The 22,395-nt window shown below is 40.6% G+C and overlaps 1 protein-coding gene across 17 annotated transcripts in view; it reads left to right on the forward strand.

Moving 5' to 3' along the window:
• TRDN (triadin) overlaps positions 1-22,395 on the forward strand; it is a 165,223-nt gene that overhangs the window by 61,038 nt on the left and 81,790 nt on the right. For 12 of the 17 annotated variants that reach the window (XM_083434895.1, XM_083434896.1, XM_083434885.1 and 9 more), the window contains 2 exons: positions 4,976-5,035; positions 20,247-20,312. In XM_083434895.1, the coding sequence (XP_083291021.1) occupies positions 4,976-5,035; positions 20,247-20,312 (126 nt within the window). The remainder of the gene's footprint in view (positions 1-4,975; positions 5,036-20,246; positions 20,313-22,395) is intronic. The other 5 variants (XM_083434887.1, XM_083434888.1, XM_083434889.1 and 2 more) reach the window with 1 other exon arrangement.

A 22,395-nucleotide genomic window follows, 5' to 3' on the forward strand; every position in this document is an offset into this window, starting at 1 on the left:
GTTTCGCCAGCATGAGTGGCAGACATCTCCTCGACTCCCCTATGAGGAAAGGTTATGGCATTTGGAGCTTTTTAGTTTAGAGAAAAGGCGAATAAGTGGGGACATGACAGAGGTCAACAAAACTGATGTAGAGAAAGTTGGGTAAGAAGTTTTTCTCTATCTCTCCTAATACTAGAAGTCAGGGACATCCAAGGAAGCTGAATATTGGAAGATTCAGGATGGGATAAAATAGAGTTGAACTATGAAATTTGCTCCCACAAGAGGTAGTGATCTCCACTAACTTGGATGGCTTAAAAAGAGGATTAGACAAATTCATGGAGCATGTGGCTATCAGTCACTGCTAGTCCCAGCGGCTATGTTCTAGCTCTGCTGTTAGAGGCAGTGTGTGCCTCGGAATGCCAGACAGTGGGACGCTCAAATGGGGAGAGTTCTGTTTCACTCAAGGATTCTGCTTGCATATTTCCCCATGGGTGTCTGGTGTGGGGGAGAACAGAATGCTAAACTAGATGGGCCATTGGCCTGAACCACCAAGGCTCTTCTCATGTTGCTGTGTAGGTGCTAACTGTACAGTAATCAGGAGAGTTGGAATTAGAAACCTTTCAGCAGAGAGAGGGCCTCCTTTGCGACACCACCAGTTAGGAAGCCAGCCTCCTTTACTTTTGGTCTAATATGAAACAAGTTTAAAAATGTGTCTCTGGTGAGTGGGCATTCCCTGAGTTTAAGAGGGCTAAAATCAGCATCAAAGACAAGGGTCCCTGCTCTAGCCATTCTCCCCTCTTGTACAGAATGTTTTGTTGTTGGAATGATTGCCGGATGCAGTACACTAGCTTCCCTACGGCTTCCATTTTCTGCCTTGCTCTTCTGTACACTGTGACTTCTCTCTCAGGTTAGCCTCTCTTGCCAGCTGCAGCCACATGCAACTTCACTGGCCAGTTCCAGCCAGACCACCCATTCCATTCCTTAACTCCTGTTCAGGATGCCAGCCGGCCGGCCATGCCCTTTCAAGATTCTCCATTCCATTCCCTCTTCCCACCAGTTTTGGTGTCATCCCACTGAGAACGTTCAATCCTCATTAAGCAGTTTTTGGTGTGGCTACTTCGTTTTTTCCTAAATATATTTTGTGCTTCTGCAGACTTTAGGATCTCCTCAAATTTTCAATCCTTCCTCTGATGCATGGATATTACTGTTTTGGCTGCACAGGGATTCACACTCAAAGAATGAGGTGCTATTAATATATTGGATTAATATATGTTTCAAAGCATTGAAAATTCCCCACTAGGCTTCTGTCTGTGCTTTTTGTGTCTTTCTCAAGCATCTGTCTTTAGTGAACGTCTTTTATATGTGCAGCTAGGCATCCTGGCCTCTGTGATTTGTAAGCTGTTGCAGTTTCCATGTCATTGAAGAACTGAAAAATAATTGCTCAAAAATAACGGCAAAGCATGGTGTGTAGGCTCCTGCAATCTTGAATTGTCCTTTCCTTAGAAATTTATCAGCATGACTAGTTGTGAAAAGATAACAGGTATACATGAGAATAAAAATTGTCCTGTTTACCATAGTGTAGAACCCAAAACAAATACCAGCAGGTTTCAGGTTTGGGCATTTGTTAGACCAAAACCCTTAGCTTTTCAGTTGCAAATTTCTTCCTAGGATTTAACTGAATCACGGATATTTACTTCCATAAGATGCATTTGCTTAATATGAATCTTTAGCTGTGGCACATGAGGCAAACATTGCAAAATGTTGTTTTATTTGAAATATTTTGCACTATTGTAGAAAGTATATTAAACAGGGAGAACATGGTCACATTCTTACTGCCTCTCCATAGCCCATCCCACCCCCAGCCAGAACTATACTAGTATGCCTGTCTTTTTCTTAGATACTTCATATAGAAATGTGGAGGCACAAGTTCAGTGCTCATACCAAAAAGGGTTGTGGGCTCTGAGCTTGAGTAATTTGTACTGGTTTGAGGGATGGCTAGATGGGGCTATGAATATGACAGGTCATCTGAGCCTAATGCTCTCTGTCATGGCTTAATGTGCCTTCAGAGGTGTAGGACGCCAAGGCTCAGTTAACCTGAAGACTAGATGATTGCAATGTGCTCTGTGTGAGGCTCCAGCCAGTGCAAAATGCTGTGGCTCAGATGCACAGTCTTTGCCCACCAGAAGCCATGCATATTATGGGTCCAATTTTATGGAACTCATTTCCACCTGAGGTCAAACAGGATCTCTCCCTGCTGAATTTGTGGTGCCTACAGAATACTTCTTAAAAACAACAACAATCTAACAGGGATTTTAACTGAGGTTTGTTTTGTAGTTTTGTACAAGTATTGTATCCTTGTAAGTCACTTTATTGCAGTTAAGTGTTATTTAAAACTTATTTAAAACTTCTAGTATATTTGTAAAGCTAAGGTGGATCCAGTATGGTTTCAGATTGGATAAGGGACCACGTGCTGAGATTTCCTGCATTTCAAGGCGTTCGACTGAACCTCAGGATCCTTTCCAACTCTACAAATCTATTGTTATTTATAAAATTAATTAAATACTAGAGTGTCTGTTGACTCCTCTGGCATTCCTTCTGTGTTCATAAAATAATCCTTACTGATTGCGAATGTTGTGGTAGTTTTCCAAAACAGATTCCACATACAGATATAGTATCAATTCTGGACCCGCTGTAAAGTGTATAAGATTTACTGCTATTCCTTACATCCTGTGGAAGAAGAGGAGGTGCTACAAATTGGCGCTGGATATCTCAGTCAGGACGTGAGCAATCAGAAGTGCAGGGTGTAAATATTTTAAATAAAATAAATGTTGCAGATGCATTAGTGCATGCAAAATACGAACAGGCCTGCACCAGCCCTTTGCCACAATGTGTGCAACTTCTCTTTGGTTTATTTACTTATTATTATTTGAACATGCAGAGTCCCCCCCATCTTCAAACAAATTAGTGATACTAAAGGCAGTGGTTTTATGCATCCCTATTCCAGATTAGTATCACAAGAGGTGATCCACAAAGCTTTACTTATGCTGTCTGAAGCTCAATTCTATGTTGTGGGATTGGTGCAGAAGTAGTACTTAATGGAAATTCCTTCTGGAACTGTGATAGCTCAGAAAGATAAACTTGACCTAAATTCTTTAGTTAAGCATCCAGAATTCTCCATCTCTTGAGTACAGTTGTTTACTTATTTTGTAGCACCTGCAGATTTTTTATTTTTAAAAAAATACAGGGTTGGATGCAGGCATAACTAAATCTGCATCCAACCCATATTGTTTTATTGAATGAAAAATGAAAATGAATTAGAATCAGTAATATATCGTTTCTGTTACATGAATTTATCATGCGGTTAATTTTCTGTCATCTCTGAACGCTTAATTCTTAGTGGCTTGCATAACTTAGCTTAGAAAATAGATAACTGGATCACAAATTCTGCCTAAGGGGAAGCTGCTAGCTCTAGCAGAGGAGGAAACTGAAACTATTCTGAAATGGTCAGTTGCAAACCCTGCTGACAGTCAAATGGTTATTACGGATTCCAAAACTGTCACCTATCACTGCTAGATAAATGAATCAGACCATTGACAGGAGCGTTATGGTAGCACATGAAGCCTTGGGTCCACTGATGCGAGGGCAAAATTCATCTAAGACTTCAGGGCAGGCAGGCTGGCTGGCTAGCTTTCTGAACAAATACTTTCAGATTACTGCATCCTTTCCCACTCCCATCCCACCTCCCTGCTGTATCAGTAAGTTCTTCTCATTCTTTGATACATGCATACTCATTGATGAATCTGTGTGTGTTTTGTAGAATGAAAATGATGGTGTGCCTGATGTTCTGCATTGGCCTGCATATTTATTTACTTATTTAAAATATATACTGGAAATGGCCAGGTCTCTTCTTCAGCTCAGTGAAAATAACCCAGCGTATGAGTATCAGGCAACGATGGCATGTAACACACAATAATGTGACATTCTTAACACATCGTTCTGCATTGGAGCATGCATTTGTGTATATGAAGCTGTATGTAAAACATGAGAGGCACAGTCCACAGAATGTCATGGCCCAGTTTATAATGTGAGCAAATGCCAGCACAGGACTCTGTCTGGCTTTCTACATTGACAAGAGAGAGAGAAAGAACAATATTATATGTTTGCATAGACAAAGTCATTAGTTAATGAAATAAAAAAAGTTGCTTACAGTAACATAAATCACAATGTAAGAAGTTTGAGGAACGATCCTTAACCCATCCCATGGATATATCAAAATAGGCCATTTTTATTTCCCCTAGAGCATGGGTAGGTAGCCTTCCTCAGCCTAAGGGCCTCATTCCATACTGGGCAACCTTCAGAGGGCCACATGCCACTGGTGGGTGGGGCAACGGATGTGACTCTGTACCGTAGATTATTGCCTAGCCACATAAAAAGTCAGAGGTTCCATACAGACATCTCTCCAACCAGGCAAACAGAAGATGCATTGTGACAGTTCAGTGACCTGTGCTAGCCAGGCAGGAGAAATGGAGAAGGGTGTGCTGCAGGGGCAGTAAGGACTGTGACCTGGTGAGAACCCCTAGAGCCAGATAAATAGTGAGCAGCATTTGTTCCCTGGGCCAGAAGTCCCCTGCCTTAATAGCCTGGCTGTGGTGGGGTCTTCCAAACTAGTAGCACCCTGAGTGTGCAAGAATATCTGCCTGTATTTGAGATTTGCCTCTGAAATCTAGTCCTGGCAGCTACATGATTAGATGCAATGAGCTATCAGGGGATCACTGTGCAGAGAGCCAGAAGGCATTTCCTATGGCAGCTCACTTTTTAAAAAAAGAGGAACAGAAACATGAATTTCACCACCTGTTTGGTTATTGATTACTTTGAGCAGGAGATGAAAAACTGGCAAAGGTTTTGTTTTAGTGCTAAGCTCTCTCTTTAGTGCTTGATTTGAAAAAGACCTGTAAACTGTGTCTTATTACTCTTCCCCCCCTTTCTGTTCTGCTAGATCAATATGCATTCTGTCGTTATATGATTGACATGTTTTCGCACGGGGATTTGTATACAGGTACTTGAACTGAACTCTATCATTGCACTCTCTGTTTCGCGGAGAGCTTCTGCTTTGTTGTGCTCCTGGAATGTGTGTGCTTTTTTCATTTGTTAAAAGCGGAAATGAAGCCTGTGCAAAGAGAGTTTAAATAAAGCATATCAACTAATGGCTATATTATTAAAGCTTCTAATACTCTTTTCTATAATTGCATGCATTGAGATTAATGGTGATTTAAAAGGTGACGCCAGTGGAAACCTAAGAAAGAATTAAACCATTTGCCTTAACCATCAATTGGCGTGGAATTTATATCTTTTGCATGCATTTATGCCATAGAAAGGATGGGATTGATGTGTAAAGTTAAGAGGTGGTTTGGTTTAAATTTATTTATGTCATCTTCAAAAGTGTAAAGAAAATGAGAAAGCCCACCACATTTAAGCTTACTCTTTTTGTTACATGCAGATGTTAAACGTTCATATGAAATGCATCTGTTAAAAATTTAGAATGGGATCTCCAGCACAATGACTATATTCATCATATGTCACTCCAATGTTCACTGCTGTTAATTTATGATGGTTGCTGGTTAAGATGGTTTTGCATGCTGGAGCTGTCAGTGAACTTAAAGCCTTATTGTACCTGAGGGTATCAGTTCCATCAGGCATCAGCTTTGAACATGTGCATAGGGTATGTATCAATGAATGAACTGTATTCTGTGATGAGCCTACCACCAGAATGAATGGCGAAGAAAGAATCTGCCTTTTTGCCCATGTGAAATATAAATAATCTTTAGACAAAACACCCATTTATGAGATTCTGATGTTTGAGCCATGACCACTTATAAAGAAGTTATGCCCCTGCACTGAATATGTTCTAGGAAACTGTTCAATGAAAAAATTTGCAAGAAAATTATGGAAGAAACTTGAAAACAACTCAGATCCTCTATATAATAAATGTAGTGGTTAGATGTAAAACAGTTGCTATTCATGTTCCAGGAGCAGCACAGCTATTTGTCTCATTGATTTCAATTGCACTTTTGAATGTCTGTTCCACAGAAAGCTGGCCAAACTGAACAATCCTGTGCATGCTTGCTCAGAAGTAAGTCCCATTATGTTTCATGGGGCTGGCTCCCAGGTACATAGGATTGAAGCCAAAAATGTCAGTGCCAGATGTCTAAAGTGAGGCTCCTAAATCTTGGCAAAAAACAAGCGACTTGTTCCACCATATCAGGACCCAGATACTACCACTTCCACCATTATGGTAGATTCTTCCATTTATTTTTGCTAGCTTATTCTCACCAAGTTAACAGTAATGAATGCCTCCTAAATATATCCTTTTGTACTATGGGCATTCTTCATGCTGTGTAAAAACTGAACTTAAAGAAGTTAAATTCCCACACATGCAACAGGACTTCCATTTCCTTTCCTCCCCTAGCCCTATGGATCCATGGGGGGGTTGGGGGGGCTGGAGAGGAAGTTCTGTTGCACATACAGAAGGATACAGAAGCATACAACCTAGTGTTTTGTTTTCCACTTCCTGTTCTTTTATATCCCCCCCCCCAAAGTACAAGATAGCATACAACAAATTTATTAAAGTGCAAATAGATAACTAAATAAAAGATAATAAGGGATACCAATATATTAACAGAATTCTGAAAATGCAAAATACCCCAAAAGTCAAGCCCAGATAAATGACTCTAAAAATATGCTGAAACACCTCAGTTAGCTTTTGCATTGCAAGGTCAGGCCACAGTGGTTTTCTCATGGGAGGTATTGAGACATCTTATTTTGCTATACAACTTTTTTTGACCTGCAAGACATTATCATACAGGATTTCATCCCACCACCACACTTCCAAATGACACAAAGACTTTCACTCGTTTGCATTCAGAAGACTACTCTCCTCCTACCTATGTAAAACATTCAGCATCTTATTTAGCACTGGGGGAAGTGGTGGTGGTGGTTTGAAAGACGAGTCTTACAATATCATCTCAGAATCTCTTATCAAATACCCATTAACTTACCATTCCTCCTTTGTGGAGAGTAAAAGAATGTCCAATATGAGTAATGTCATCCAATGGTTCTCTTCTGCTGTCTTTGAGAGGAACTATGCAACAAGAGAATGTTGATGTTTTCTCCTCAGGAAGTTATTTACTTCCCTTTTCAGGTAAGGAAGCATGCTACTCTGGTATAGCTCATATCTGAGACTGCACAAAAGCTACAATGGAGAAAAGAAAACAGGATTGTTCACCTGTAATCATTATTTGGTTTCCTGTGTAGTCACATCATGGTCTCCTTCCCGCTCCTAGGGCCTTGTTGAATTCCTGCCTGTCATGCACACAAATCCAACCAGAAAAAATATGGTTCCCTTACAACAAATGTATATATGTGTACCTTTTACATGTGCACTTCTTTGCTTCTAAAAGAAACATTTCATTGAGCATTCTTTTTTCGTATGACCTTAAAAATACCCATGGTGATTCAGTTCCTAGTAATCTGAGTTGCTGCCTGCCATGGGAGAGTGTTGCTGACTTTGATTACTTGCAGTCAGTGTAAATGAATAGGCTCAAGGCTGCACTTAAATTCTTCCATGTTAAGCTACTGCCTGGCTCAGCTAGACATGGGTTATAAGAGGTGCTTCTATGGCATGTGAGAGATCTGTGAAGAGACTGTAAGTTAAAACTGATGTTTCCTACGGGTTTACCGGAATTTACTTGGGAAGAAGTGGGGGGGGGGGGGAGACTTTGCCTAAACGTTTCATCCACTTATGTGAAAACAAAAAAAGGGCTTATAGCTGCTTTTAGATTCCTCATGATAGGTAACAGGAATGAAACAAAGCTTCAGATTTACCAGATCAGATTCAGACCCGAGTAACAAATAAAATTGGAATGACACGTTGTGGATCTAAAACAGGTTGGGCTGCTTCCAAATGCTACAGATACATCTTGTGGTCACTGCAAAGCCCTAGTTTTTTATTTAGCCACTACATTTGTATCCCACTGTTTCGCCAAGAAGGTCAGGGTAATTTGTGTGGCCTTATTTTTCCTTTTGATGTTCACAATAACAGTTTAGATAGAGAAATGGTGAGTTGCCCAAGGCCACCCAATCACTTTATGGTTCAGCTGAGATTTCTACCCAGGTTTCCCCAATCCAAATGAGACTTTACTAACTGGCTTTCCAGTATCCTTGCCAAAGCTCTCGTTTATTTGATGGCCGATGCAGATTACAAAATTGGGGATTATTTGCTGGTTTGACATTTTGTCTTTTCCTCCTTTGATACCATGCTGAGATCATTTCTCTGCACATTCTTAAATCTGTCTGAAAGGGAAGGCATAATACAGAATAATTTCAAGCACATTCTAGGAGAAGCATAGAAAATTAAGACTTAATCACTGAATCATTTAAGTCTAATCAGGTATTATTTATCACGAACCATTCTTTCTGTAATTACAATTGCCAGCACCAGAGACGTTTCTTTATATTTCTATTCAGTTATGCAAAAAATATCAAAAAGTGGCTTACTTTGTGTCAACCCTTTTTTGATCACAATTTGTCAGGAAGTACTTCTGCGCAAACCCCATTGAAATGTAGCAGAACTGCACCCAGCTCCTATTCAGTTCAGTGGAGCTAGGGCAAAGAAACATCTCTGTATATTATGCCCTGCGCTGTAAATCTTTTCTGACAAAGATTTCTTCGTTTGAAACATTTATAGCCCACCTCTCAAGGCTGCTGACAGTAGTAAGTGAAGAACAAAATTACAAAAAGCAGCAGAGTACAAACAAGATAAAAGGTAGCCATTAGTGTGAATAGACATCCTCTTGAGATAAAAACAGCCCCAGTTTAGCAAGTTAAAACACAAATCAATTCAGAATCTTAAACTGTTAACATGCCCAAAACCTTCCTAAATATAGCTGTCAATTAATACTTCACTTCATGCATGGGAAGAAACCAACAAGAGCTTATGTCTTTAAAAATAAATAGTTTTAAGGAGCCACAAGACTCTTTGCTGTTTCTCCTACATAGGTTTTAGTTATCTGGTAGAAAGTCTGGGTGCAGTCACTAAATAGACCTTCTCTCTGGTCTCAGCTAAGCATACATCTGGGAATGCTGATGTACACAAGAGGAACTCTGATAAATAGAATAGCGGGGGGGAGAGAGAGAGAGAGAGCTGGTATTGAAATAGGATTTCCTCAAATGTTCTGCTTCCAAACGCAAATGAATTAGAAGCCACTAGAACCCAGTGCAGTTATTTCTATAAAGGGCTTAGGTGCACCCTATATATGGCCCACTATTATTTATTTTTAAATATAACAACCCAGGCAGTGTTCTGGACTAATTGCCATTTCCAAATACTTTTCCTATGTAGCCTACATGAGTGCATTTTTACAGTAGTCCAGGGTGATGTAACACATGCTGTTCTGGCCAAAACGGCAGTTTTCAAAAGTCACAGTTATCATACTAGCCTCACTTAGGTTAAGGCACTTCTGATCTTGTGGAAACAAACAAATTCTTCCCCTTCTTCTTCTTCTTCTTCTTCTTCTTCTTCTTCTTCTTCTTTTTAGGTTAAGGCACTTCTGATCTTGTGGAAACAAACAAATTCTTCTTCTTCTTCTTCTTCTTCTTCTTCTTCTTCTTCTTCTTCTTCTTCTTCTTACTTTATTAGTATTTTGGTAAGCTTTTAATGTGTGACATTCTGTTGCATTTTTGTATCTTCTGTTGGAAGCCACCCAGAGTGGCTGGGGAAACCCAGTCAGATGAGTGGGGTACAAAAATAAATACTGTACATTATCATTATCATCATCATCATCATCATCATCCAGGGTCAGGGTTGGATCCAAAAAACCTCCCAAATATGAACCTACATTTCCTTACCCCATCCAACAAAGATTGAACCCCCATGTCTGGATCAGCTCTGTTGAACAGGATAAGCTTCCTTGTCAGGGTTAAGCATCAGTTTGTTGCATCTGCTCAGTTTGATGTTGGTTTGGCACCTCAGCAGGCTTCCTAGAGAAAGATGAAAAGGAGAGAAAGACAAAGAATGTCACTCAGATATTGATGGCATTGAACTCTATATCCCTGAATGATTTCCCCCATTAATTTCATTTGGATGATGATGATGATGATGATTTATTATTTCTACCCCACCCATCTGGCTGGGTTTCCCCAGCCACTCTGGGCGGCTTCCAACAGAACACTAAAATACAATAACCTATTAAACATTAAAAGCTTCCCTAAACAGGGCTGCCTTCAGATGTCTTCTAAACATCAGATAGTTGTTTATTTCCTTGACATCTGGTGGGAGGGCATTCCACAGGGTGGATGCCACTACCGAGAAGGCCTCTGCCTGGTTCCCTGTAACTTTGCTTCTCGCAGGGAGGGAACTGCCAGAAGGCCCTCAGCACTGGACCTCAGTGTCTGGCTTGAACGATGGGGGTGGAGACACTCCTTCATGTTAAATAAATAGCAGGGGGGCAAGTTGGAACCTCTTGGAACCACATAGGCCAATGTTCAGGGCATCACATAGATGTCCTCCAGCACCATCTTTTGAGGCTGCCCAACAAGCTTCCCATCCCAGTGTTGGAAACCCTGCAAGTAATGAAGGTGCTGTCCTTTAGATTCAGAAAATCATGTGTTGGCTCAGGAGTATTGCTGGCAGGTGTGGCATCACTGAGTGGAGCTAGTCCCACAGGTTCCCTGCAAAGCCCCTTCACAAGTCTGCAAGTGAATGCCCGAAGCAATCTCCAAATGTATGTATGTTTCTAACAATAGTTGCTCGGAACCAGTGAGTTGTCAACAGATATATATTCTCCTTATAGAAAGAATATGTGATCTGAAACAGAAGTGTGTGTGTGATTTTCTCCTACCTCTTGCCAGTGTTGTATAGCGGTTGCAGTGCTGGACTAGAACTACAGTGGCCTGTGATCCAAACCTTGTTCAGCCATGACTCTCACTGGGTGGCAAGGGCCAGCCACTTTCACTCAACCTGATCTACACCATAGGGCTGCTGTGAGGATGGAATGGGGAAGATCCAAGCATGCTTGCAGAGTCAATGAAGGAAGGATGGGATCATGATGCTGATGATGACCTCAATAGATTGTACCCCAGTTAAGCAGCCCTGGCTTTTATAGCTTAGTCCTGAAAATGAAGTCCTGCTCACTGTGTTTTCTTTTCAGTTTAGTGAACTTGCCATTAGCTAGTATTGGCAACTGCATAAAAAGATGCTGTCTTTTTTCAGTACTGCACATAGGCTCTTGTTGTTTTTGAGCAGTGTGAGCATGATGAAGAGTGCTGCTTATTAGGGCTCTTCTGTCAGCAAAGAAGGCCACTGGAGTGCAGAGGGGACAAAAAGAAAGGAATCCTGGGGAATCAAATGACATCTTCTTGTCATATTAAATCCATCTTGTTAGGATTCATGGAATATTTTCTAGCTATATAGAAATTCTCACCACTGCTGCTTCACATTAGCTCCAGAAATAGTGTCGAGAGCAATTGTCTCAACTTATGTCTCTTCTTCAAAACAATGCTTTCCTCTTTTAAAGTTTGTCTTCATTGTGTACACCTGCTCTCTTTGGTTTATGACTTAAAATAGTTTGGTCTTTCGTGGTAGCTTCATTTATATTTGCTTAGTGAAGCTGACAGTTCACACCAGAGCAAAAGCTTTGTGTCAAGTAGTGCCTAATTGATCCTGTAAACTGCAATCTGAATTTCTAGAAGGCTGCAGTGCACAATAATAAATGGCATATTATGTGCACCATTCAGAAAATACATCTGAAAAATGTATCCATCAGCAATCATTATCTGAAGAGATTAGCTCACAACTGGGAACAATACTATATATGAAATGTATTTATGTTCATCTTATCATTCTAAATATGCTTTACAACTTTCCTCCCTATAGTAAAATATATTAATATAATTATTCAGAATATAAATGCCCCAATCTAGCTCTAGATCAGTGCAAATAGCCCAATAGAAGAGTGCAGGACCTAGGTTCTTCACTTTAAAGTGACTGGATCTTCACTTAAAAGAAAAATGGGCTGGAAAAGGTTTCTGCCTGAGACCTTGGAGAGCATCAGTACATCATGGTGGGCTAAATAGACCAATGGTCTGATTTGGTATAAAGCATGTTAATGTGTTTACGTGGCATAGAGTCTGCATGCAGAAGGTCCAAGGGCTTGGGGCTCAACTTAAAGGCTCTCATATAACAAGGTTAAGAAAGGCGTTTGAGTCCTTGAATAGCCACTGCCAGTCTGAATAGGCAATAGAAAGCTAAATTAGCCTTGGTATAAATCATTTAAAAAATATATCTGTTTGTTCATTTGTCCACAATCATGCTTTATTCCTGTCTCCTGCCATTTAGGAAGAGGATGGTACACCATTCTTTTTTTCCAGAATCTGCCTGGAAGTTTTTGAAAGGTTGGGCTCAAATCACTGGCGGAGCTTCATGCTCTGGCACTCTGGGTGGAGATCCAGGTGGGGGCAGAGCCACAATGGCACCCTGCCAGGATCGCACTGCCAGGGGCAGTGTGCTCCCCCCCCACTCCTCTTCCTCCACCAGTGGCTCAAGTCTTTTTTAAAAAAATCAAGCAAAACATACTGAATATTTTGATGGTCAATATCTAATCCCTCATACTGGAGGCAGGGGTCATCCTATTAGCATGCTTGCATGCTCCCTGGTAGAAAGCAAGTGTACCAGATTATAAACGTTTAAATGATTAATTGCATTGCTGCTTGTTATAGCTGAGCTTACCAGTCCTATTACAGCATCCCCAGGATACATTGACCTCATGGAACATTAGAGGTTGCGATACTGTAATATCAGCAATAATCTTTTTAATTAAGTGCTTGGTTCTGAGCTGCACAGAACAGTTGGTTGCAATGGGAGTTGTATCTACTCTGAGCCTCCTAAAGATAGCCATAATTATGAGTTCCTTGTTTTTCACCCACCACTCCACTTTTAAACTACGAGAATGCACTGCGTAATAGTTAGAAGCTGAGATCCTGTGATACAAAGTTAGCCAGAAACTTATGACTTGCCATTATTTAAATAAAAGTTTGGTGTCAGCTGAGAAGCTAGACTAAGAAGTATTGGCAGTTTGGTGGGAAAGCCTTCCCTGTATCAGCAAAATTGTGGATGGCTGTTAACTTTATTCGTTTATTCTTCATGTTCTTGGAGAAAGTATCTGCAAATGTATTCTTGTTCTACTGCATAGAGATGGTGCATTGAGAAAGCAAGAGTACCCTCTTTGGTTTGGCTTCTACCAGGCCTTAACTTTCCATGTATCAGTTCTAATCTGGCTCCTCTCTTCAGTCATTGTATCCTTCCATCTGTTGGAATTCATGAAACAGGAGTATATTATTGGTCTTCTGCTCTTTTCTTTCCACACGCCATCCACCCAGCTATGTTTCTCAGCACTGCCTGCCTGCTCTTTCTGCTTGGATAGTTAGTTCATCACTAACAAACAACACCAAAGAATGGGTTTCTCATCTTCCCTTCAAAGCACCTCTCCCCCACCCCCCCCCCCGTGCATTTTGTATACATTGACAACATCAGAAGCATCCCCTTTTGGCTGGGTACAAAGCCTTAGCTTTACCTTTGATTACTCCTGTCACAAACCTGACCACGAAGGAGGATTTGAATGCCCCTGTTTTACTGGATTTTGTAGGTTCTAAGACCTCCATTTGTGAAATATGCCAAAGAGGTAATTAGCTGCAACCAGTACCCCTAGATTGTGCTTCCCATCCTCAAGGTGGACATCTTGGAAAGACCACTAAAGAAGGTGTACTTGGGTTGCTGGGTTTCTTTCTGCATTCTCAATGTATATGGTCTTCTGAAGATCATTATTGTTACCTGAAGATGTAGCCATGTGGGGTTAGATTTGAGCTTGCAGAGTTATTCCAGTTTAGAACCTTTCACCAAAAATGATATTTTTATTGAGAGATAAAGGCATTAATAAATGCAAACAATTTAGAAATGAACATAAAAGGTTACTATAATTATAATTTCTCTCTCTGAAGGGAAGGTAGTTTTCTGAGGAGGCCCTAAAAATGACAACTCCCAGAGGTAAGCAGCCTTTTACCTAGGTGGGTGATTTCTGAAACTCCTCTTAGGCATAGCCCCTCTTTAGAGTGATTTTTTTTTTTTTTTAGCTTTGCAAGTCTTGGACAATCATGGCTAGGAGGTTCAGGCTTGGTTTATTTAGCAGATTAGGACCAGCCAATGCTGACGTTAGCTTTGAAGATGGGCTGTCATGGTAAGTTTTAATTATGCAAGGCAAATTACCGGTAGGCAGGATAGGAATAACAGAACAAAAATTATGCTTCAGTGCCGAGTTAAGTAGCAAGAGTTATCAGGTGGTTAGTCAATGGGTCTGCTATGAGTATGACTTAGGGATATTGCCCAAAGGGTTTCAAATCTTTCAACATGGTTGAAAATTACAAAGGCTCTAAATGGAAATGTTTTCCACAAGGTCCTGCTATAATATGAATGACCACCACTTATTTTTCCAATAAACATCTGATTGACTACAATCTTATTAACAGCAGAGTTACTAGTGGTGGGTGCTCAGTGTTTTCTTATATACAGCATGGCATTAATGTCAAGGACCATTTAGACATGGACTGTAATGATATTTGTATTCCACTTTCTCAGTTCTCAGTACAGTTGTGAGGTAATTTAAAACTGTGCTTTGAACCTATTCAGGGGAGGGCAAATTGACTTAGGATACCCCCTTTAACATATTTAATCAAAAGAATGGATAAAATATTGATTCAGCTCTTCTATTCTGTGTCTCCTCATCAAAGTGAATAGAGAGGCATTTAATAACACATGGAAACATAAGATAGGCCTTTTATCAGGATAGAAGAGGGCCCTTTCAAAAGAAACATTTTGACCTAGGGGTCTTTTTTCATCTGCCAAGTTGAAGGTTTTTTCTATTTTAATTTTTTTATATACTCAGGCCCCAAAGCAAACACCTGTAGGTGCTAGACCATGTCCTCTTCTGGGGAAGTCTGTGGCAGTTTAATGATCAGCCATCTTTTTTCATTATTGGCTTACTCAACCTCCTGAGCATCAGCCCTTTATCACCTTCCATAATTTTTTTTAATTTCAATTGTGTAATTTATCACATTTCCTTTGCATGGCAATGGGCAAATTAATTGGGCTTTAAATAATTTTTATCAAACTATTTTTTTAAAAAACACACACACAAAAACCTTTAGCTCAGTTTCTTTATTAAAACTTTTCCTGAAAGTCACAAGAGATCTCTGCTCACCTGTCCTCACCTGTCCTCAGAATGGTTCACACTTGGCCATAGTCCACTTGATATATTCACACTTGATTACTGAACATTCAGTGATTAGCAGCTGAATATGTAATCTGCCTCCTTTGAAAGAACCATGTTGGATGAGGTTCCGATTATAAGAAATGTCTGAGGAGCAATGTCTTTTATGTAGCAATGCGTCAACTCCTTTTGGAACTGGCTTCCTCAGTGAGCATTTAGCTTTTGGGGTATGCAGGCATGAGAGAACTCATCTATTTTCTTACAGTTCTCTCCTAGCGTGTATTTTTGGTACACATGGATGGTGCCATATCTGCACACTGTCAAGTATGGTGCCTAGCAATTCAAGCACCACCCTAACTCGAAAACAAACAGCAATAAAAGATGGTTCTAGATCTGGATTGGGTACAACAATAATAGAAATAGCGAAAACAGCTAAATGCATTTGACTGAAACGAAAAATACTCATGTAATATAAGAATTGGTCAGGTGGTCCAGACAAGCAGTTCACAGCAATCAACAAGAGTTTGGGCAAGAAAAACCAGTCTACACATACCTACTTCACTTCATGTTGCAGTAATCTAGGATAGTTTCAGAGTAAACCATCAGAGATTTTGCATAAGGGCCCAAAATGCAGCTAGTTGGGGGATTTATGATCAGCTCATGGCAGAATGCATGGTGCAGAATACTGTTTGGTTTGTATTCTGAACCAGGTAATTAGGTTTTGGTGACATCATTAGTCTTCCCTATAGCAAATAATTCATGTGTGCAAATAATTGCTTCTGATGTACTCACCATTAGTTTTCAAAGGCTTCCAGTCTTGTTTTTAAGATTTGGGCAATAGCTGGGAAGTCATGGGTCAAAATTCCTCATGAATTGTATTCAGAAGTATTCTGATGTGAGACATGCGTCTCTAGAATGAGTTTAGGCAGCTTTCCATGGCAAAGTTGGATGACATCTGGTTCAACTCTGCAACAACAAAGTTCTGAGTTTTGCTATGGCCTGATGATGATTGCTTTTTGGTAACACAGAGGTGGGTTTTCCACTGGTGGCATCAGTATTGCAGAATGACCTCTCTGCTGAAATACAAGAGGCGCCATCAGCATTGGCATCCCACCAGCTATTTTTTGTTTGTTTGTTCTAAACCATTTTAGTTGCTATACGTTTTTAACTGCCTTGTTTTGTTTGTATTTTAATTCATTATGTTTTGCTGTTTGGATAGAACTGTTTGGTTGTGTATATAAATTATGTATGTATTTTATAATGGATTTTATAGTTGTAAAACACTTAGAAGCCATTCTGGTGTGTAAGCTGTTTATAAATTAATAAATAACTTTAAAATATATATGTATTATAGTGGTACTGTTTGTGATGTTTGTGGCAATGTCTTACCAAGCAAACGCCTGCAAGCTTCCATGCAATTTTCCAAAGTATAAAAATGTGGGAGGTTCATTAGCTTCTAGAATTCTCCAGTGAACATAGTATTCTGATTACACAGGAACATAAGAAGCTGACTTCCACCTAGTAGGGCCAATGGTCCCTCTAGATTACTACTGCCCACACTGATTGGCAGCGACTGGAGCTGGCAGGGATTGAATTTTGGATCTTTTGCATGCAAAGCATGTGTTCTCCCCTTGAGCTATGCAGCCTTTCCCCGTTATTAGCAGAAACAAAAAAACTCTTGTAGGAGCATTATTCACCAAAACGGATACATACATGCTTTTAAAATAAATTTGGATATAACATTTTTAAACGAATTGCATGTTTTGTGTTTTATGCAAATGCAAGCATGAATTTGCATGGGTTTGGGGAGTATGCACCAAGCAGAGTGCGGTATTATAACTAGTGGCCCAATCTGCATTCTTTTGGGTTTGATGATAATGTGATAGCTCCGCTGAACATTAGGATATTAGAATGAAATTGGCTACAATTATTCCCATAATTCTGTATTTCAGGTTTAAATAAGCATCCTTCTTCCATCTCTGTGTTTTGGGTTTCTGTGTGCTAAATCGATTGTAATTAAACATCTGCCTTGAATGAGGGTGAAGTTTGGTATACACCTTTAGGATATAATTCCACAGTTCAAATCTCAACTCAAATTCTGCAGAAAAAAGTCCAGAAAAAAAGTAAAATAGGTTACCCTGCCATATTTGTCTTGAAGATTGAGCTATTGAATTAAACAGTGCAATCCTATAGATATCTATTCAAATGAAAGCTCTGATGAGTTCAGTGGGACTTACTCCCAGTGCAGTGTAGTGATTAAGAGCAGTGGACTCGTAATCTGGTGAACCGGGTCCGCTTCCCTGCTCCTCCACATGCAGCTGCTGGGTGACCTTGGGCTAGTCACACTTCTCTGAAGTCTCTCAGCCCCACTCACCTCACAGAGTGTTTGTTGTGGGGGAGGAAGGGAAAGGAGATTGTTAGCTGCTTTGAGACTCCTTCGGGTAATGATAAAGTGGGATATCAAATCCAAACTCTTCTCTTCAGGTAAGTGTGTATAGGATTGCCTTTGTGTGTGTTCAGGATAGCATTAGGAATTTCAGATTTAAACCCTAGATCAACTGTCAGATCTGTTTTCAAAATATGTATAGCACACCTTTATTCATTCATTATCTGCCCTGAAGGCTGGGATACCAGAACGAAAGTTGAAAATGTATATTTACAAAACAATTTCCCACAAATGTGGGCATTAAAAAATATTGTTATGTGATGATAGAAGCAAAGCTTCTGAAGCGTTCTACTTTGCTACTCTTTTAAAAGTCCCTGCAGAAATCTCTGCTATAAAAGTGTCCTAGCTCTGCATCCATATTACACCATGGTGTTTGGGTCATAAGTATTACTATTCCTTTTGTGAGTGGCACCTGTTTTCAATATTTATGAAAATATTGCTAAAGGGTAATATATCTCTTTCGAAAAGAAAATACAAAAGGAGTAAGGGGGCACCACATCGCAGAAAGATGCATGAGACCAAACCCAACAGGTGCAGCAACTTTTTATTGCCAAATTGACTGCCAACACATCTCAAATGTAACTGGAGCTGGTGGGAGGGTGAAGAATCAACTTTTTAATTGTAATTACCCTCCAAGCATGGACGGAGCTATTTACTAGCAGAGAGCAAGAATATTCTAGTCCCATGGATTGCTGTTCCGAAAGAAGCTGTTACTTCCAGTTTTGTTTTATTTAAGCCCCAAAGGATATGGTGTGTTCAGGCCTTGCCTGAACTTCTAAACACTGTTATCAGTGGAAGGAGGGAAGGGCACATACTGAAGCTCCATTGCTAAATTCTCACACCCATCAGACACCCCTTTCATGCCCTGACCATCTCCTTGTTGAGCAGTGAAGGTCTACAAGGGCTTCTACTCAAGCTCACTTGAACATGACTTGAATGCTGTGCAACAGGAGACCCAGCTTTTGTGGAGAGTTCGATCATGTTCAAGCAAACACAAGTAAAAGACCCTGCTCAGCACAAGAAGGCTGGGAATTGAGCATGGCGCATGGTGCATGCAGGGACATTAGGATGGGGCTTGTGTGTAGGCGCCCGTCCTGAGTCCACAGATACAGTTCACATGTTTGGGCAAATACCTGAACGTGCCTTAAGGCAGTGGTTTATTTCAGCTTTTCTCCAAGCTGCTGCCCTATAGATGTGATTGGACTCCAGCTCCCATCATCCCCAACCAGCAGGGCCAAGGTCAGAGGTTATAGGAACTGGAGTCCAATAACAGCTTGGAAGCACTAGGTCCAATAGGTCCAATAACTTCTTGAAAGCACTAGGTTGGGGCAGGCTGACATAGGACTCAGCTATACAGCTACAAATAAAACTACCGTAGATGGCGACACTGAGCTATGCCAAAGTCAATATACTTTTCAAAACGTTTTTCAAAAAAGCATTTTAACAGCATTTTTTAAAAATATGTGTGTAGATTCCACCATGCTGTACAATGATCCAATGATGCACGGACACCTGGGGGAAATACTTTGTTTTCTCCATTGCATATTATTTCATAAGTGTGATAAATGGAAGTGGGACTCATTAATGTCCCTTCTTCTTTCTATGTGATGTAAAAAGCTGTCCTGAGAGGAACACACCATCTGAACATAACATAGCAGCCCATTAAATCATCATAGCACTTTGGTTCTAGGCAGAAAAGTATACATAATAGGAAACAACTATTACATTTTTAAAAGTAATGAGACTGGCCCTTTATGTTAAAAGCAGAAGAAAGTGTACTGTCGTTCATAAAAGGAGGCATGAATGTGAAAGCTTTTTTATTATATTGATCTTTTGTGTTCTTTACTCAGAGAAGGGTTTGAGTAAACACTTACAATTAAGAAAACAAGAGTAAAAGTTAAGAGATAATAATATAAAAATTGATTAAATGTAAGATGTAATTTGAAGAAAAGTTGGTTTAAAAATAATAAGAATATAAGAGTGTGCAATTAAAAGATGAAAAACAAGGGGGTGGGGAATCAAGCAGAAGTAACAAAGTAACCAGAAGGGGGAGTTGAGGGAAGTCACGGGGTGGGGTTTTGTTTTAATTTCTTTTATCTATTCTATCTTCTTTGTTTATTTGATAAATGCGTTGAATACTAAAATGTAAAACCTAATAATTTATTTATTTATTTTAAAGATCTTTTGTGTCCTTTAGGCCTGAAGAAATATTGAATGGCAAATAATTCAAAAAAATAAGTTTCTGCTCTTTTACTTAACTTCTGCAATGTCTTGCTTAGCAATCTAAAAGACAGAACCGATGAGTTTTGTTCGTTCTGCCATTCCATTCCATTCCATTGCTGATATGTATTTAGTAATAAACACAAACAACTCAGAAGACAGTCCAGGCTGCTCAGAGACTGTTAAAAAGAAAGTGCATTCCATGCGTGCTTAAGTAGGCACTACATTGAAAATAATGTTGTTGTTTTTTGTTTATCAATGCTCTTTCATTCCTGTCTTATGTGCAGGGCCGCCTCCTCACCTTTGGTTTCCACAGACCCCAGCAATGACACCTGCAATCCCCGCTGTTGAAGGCAAGTTCAGTTTCTGTTCTTAAAAAATTACTCATAGATTCTTATGGGGAAGCCTAACCCTGCTTTTACTGAGGCCAGCCTTATGAACTGTATCCAGTGTTGCGTGTCGAGGTCCTCAATCAACCCCCCAAATAACTCACAACAGACACGTAATTTTTGTTTAAGATTTTTGGCATGATTTTGGGCACAACTTTATTCAAATACAAACCGTGAGTGGTTGTTTAGGCATTGGTTAAGACTATCTGTCCCCCCGCCTGGGGACAGAACTGACTTCCGGGCACCACCGAAAGACAGTGCGGGGGAAAGCAAGTCGGGGAGGCCTTGGAGCTGAGTCACAGACCCTCAATTCTCATCCGCCTGCTCCCCGAAGGCTTGCCGGCCCTAGTCCCATACCAGGGATTGGACGAAAAGATGGCAAGCCCCAGGATTCCTTTAACGGAATTCCCTTTCCGCAGCAACCATGGAGGGGCAGGCACGGCCTATCCTAACCCCTCCTCCACCAATTTATAACCAATGCCTAACCACAACCTTACAAGTTGTGACGATTTGCTACGCAGTAGGCAAAAACCACCCAGCCAGCCAATTTGCCAGGTGGAAAAATTCCTACCAGGCCCCTGCTCAAAGGCAGACGACCCCATGACAGACATAGCAAGGTCAACGCAACAACCCCTTACTCTAGGGCGGGTGGGCGGGTGATCCGTTGCACGCAGCAAAAGAGAAAGTACAAGGCTGTGTGCAGAGTATTTAAACCTTTTACCCCTCCCACCAAAATTGCAACATAACTTTTACCCCAGCAACCCAGTGAACCAATCACTGCCCCAGGCCATCTTTAGAGACCCTGCCTGGTAACAGAGGGGTGGCTCAGTAGACCCCACCGCAACACGTGCTCTCCCTGAAGGAGAACACGCTTTGTGTGAGCAAAAATGAACTTTCCCATAAAGTCTCTAGGGCTGTTTAGGGTGTTCCACTGAACATTGTGGGCTATGTCTTGAAGGTTGCAGTGGAATCACCTCAAAATCGTGAAACTTGAGCAAGTAGAGCAGGATTCCCACCCCCTTTCAGGTGGATTCCTGAGATGACACAGTCCACAATGTTTGCCTGCCTCTCCTGCTCCGCCACTCTGGGATGACTTTTCATGGGTAGTACAAGGAGCTGAGACAGGAATGAAAATGGCAGCTAGTCATGATGGCTATATTACGTCTAGGATCAAAGACATTGTGCTTTTGAGTAGCATCATGAGCAGGAGAGTGCTACTATGCTAGCACCCTGCTTGTGGGCTTCCCCCAGGCATCAGGTTGACCACTTTGAGAAGCAAATGCTTGACTAGAAAGGCCTTGTTCTGCTCCAGCAGGGCTCTTCCATTGGCCTTAACCCTTGCACAATCTGCCTTCTGCTCACACAGTATTGACAACAACCCAATAACTTTAGTGGATTTTAAACAGGTTCAAGTTATATAAGTAGATCCTCACTAATTTTTGCTACTGCATTCTTAAGACTATTGCTTTAGATAGTCTTAACAGCCTTGAATATTTACTTATTTTAGCAGTTTTTGCGTCACTTAATTACACTTGACTCTAAGCATCTATATTTTTCAATCAATACATTATTTTTCTCGGCAGTTTTAAGAGCTGTATCCAACAGTACCCCTTGTGGAAGGAGATTATTCCCCTCTTCTTTCTGCAATTCCCTGTGCTGCCACCACCAGATCTGTTCCAGAGGGTTGGGAAACTCTCTGTGGAAGGGGAAACAGGGGGCTACAGGAGAAAGGGTGAATTTTCAAAAATCCACTCATTTCCCCCTTCCATTAACAGAAGCTTCTGCTGGATCAAAGAGGCTTCTGTGAATAGGAGGACAGCATAGATTCAATTGGATTCAGTCTGAAAACAGTCACCATTTGCTGCTTCATAGGTTAACTGTAAAACAGGCTGGCCTTGTGTCTGACTTTATACAATTCTCTCACTGATGGTCTGTCATAGAACTGTTTTCTACATGAAGGCAGCCTCTATGTGTCTTCAACCTTTTCACACCCAGCATCCACATTTAGGTTGTGGCTATTGTCAACATGTCCTGTTTAATGAGATTC

The sequence above is a fragment of the Podarcis tiliguerta genome, assembly GCF_965153285.1.
Source record: "Podarcis tiliguerta genome assembly, chromosome: 3".
Taxonomy (NCBI): domain Eukaryota; kingdom Metazoa; phylum Chordata; class Lepidosauria; order Squamata; family Lacertidae; genus Podarcis; species Podarcis tiliguerta.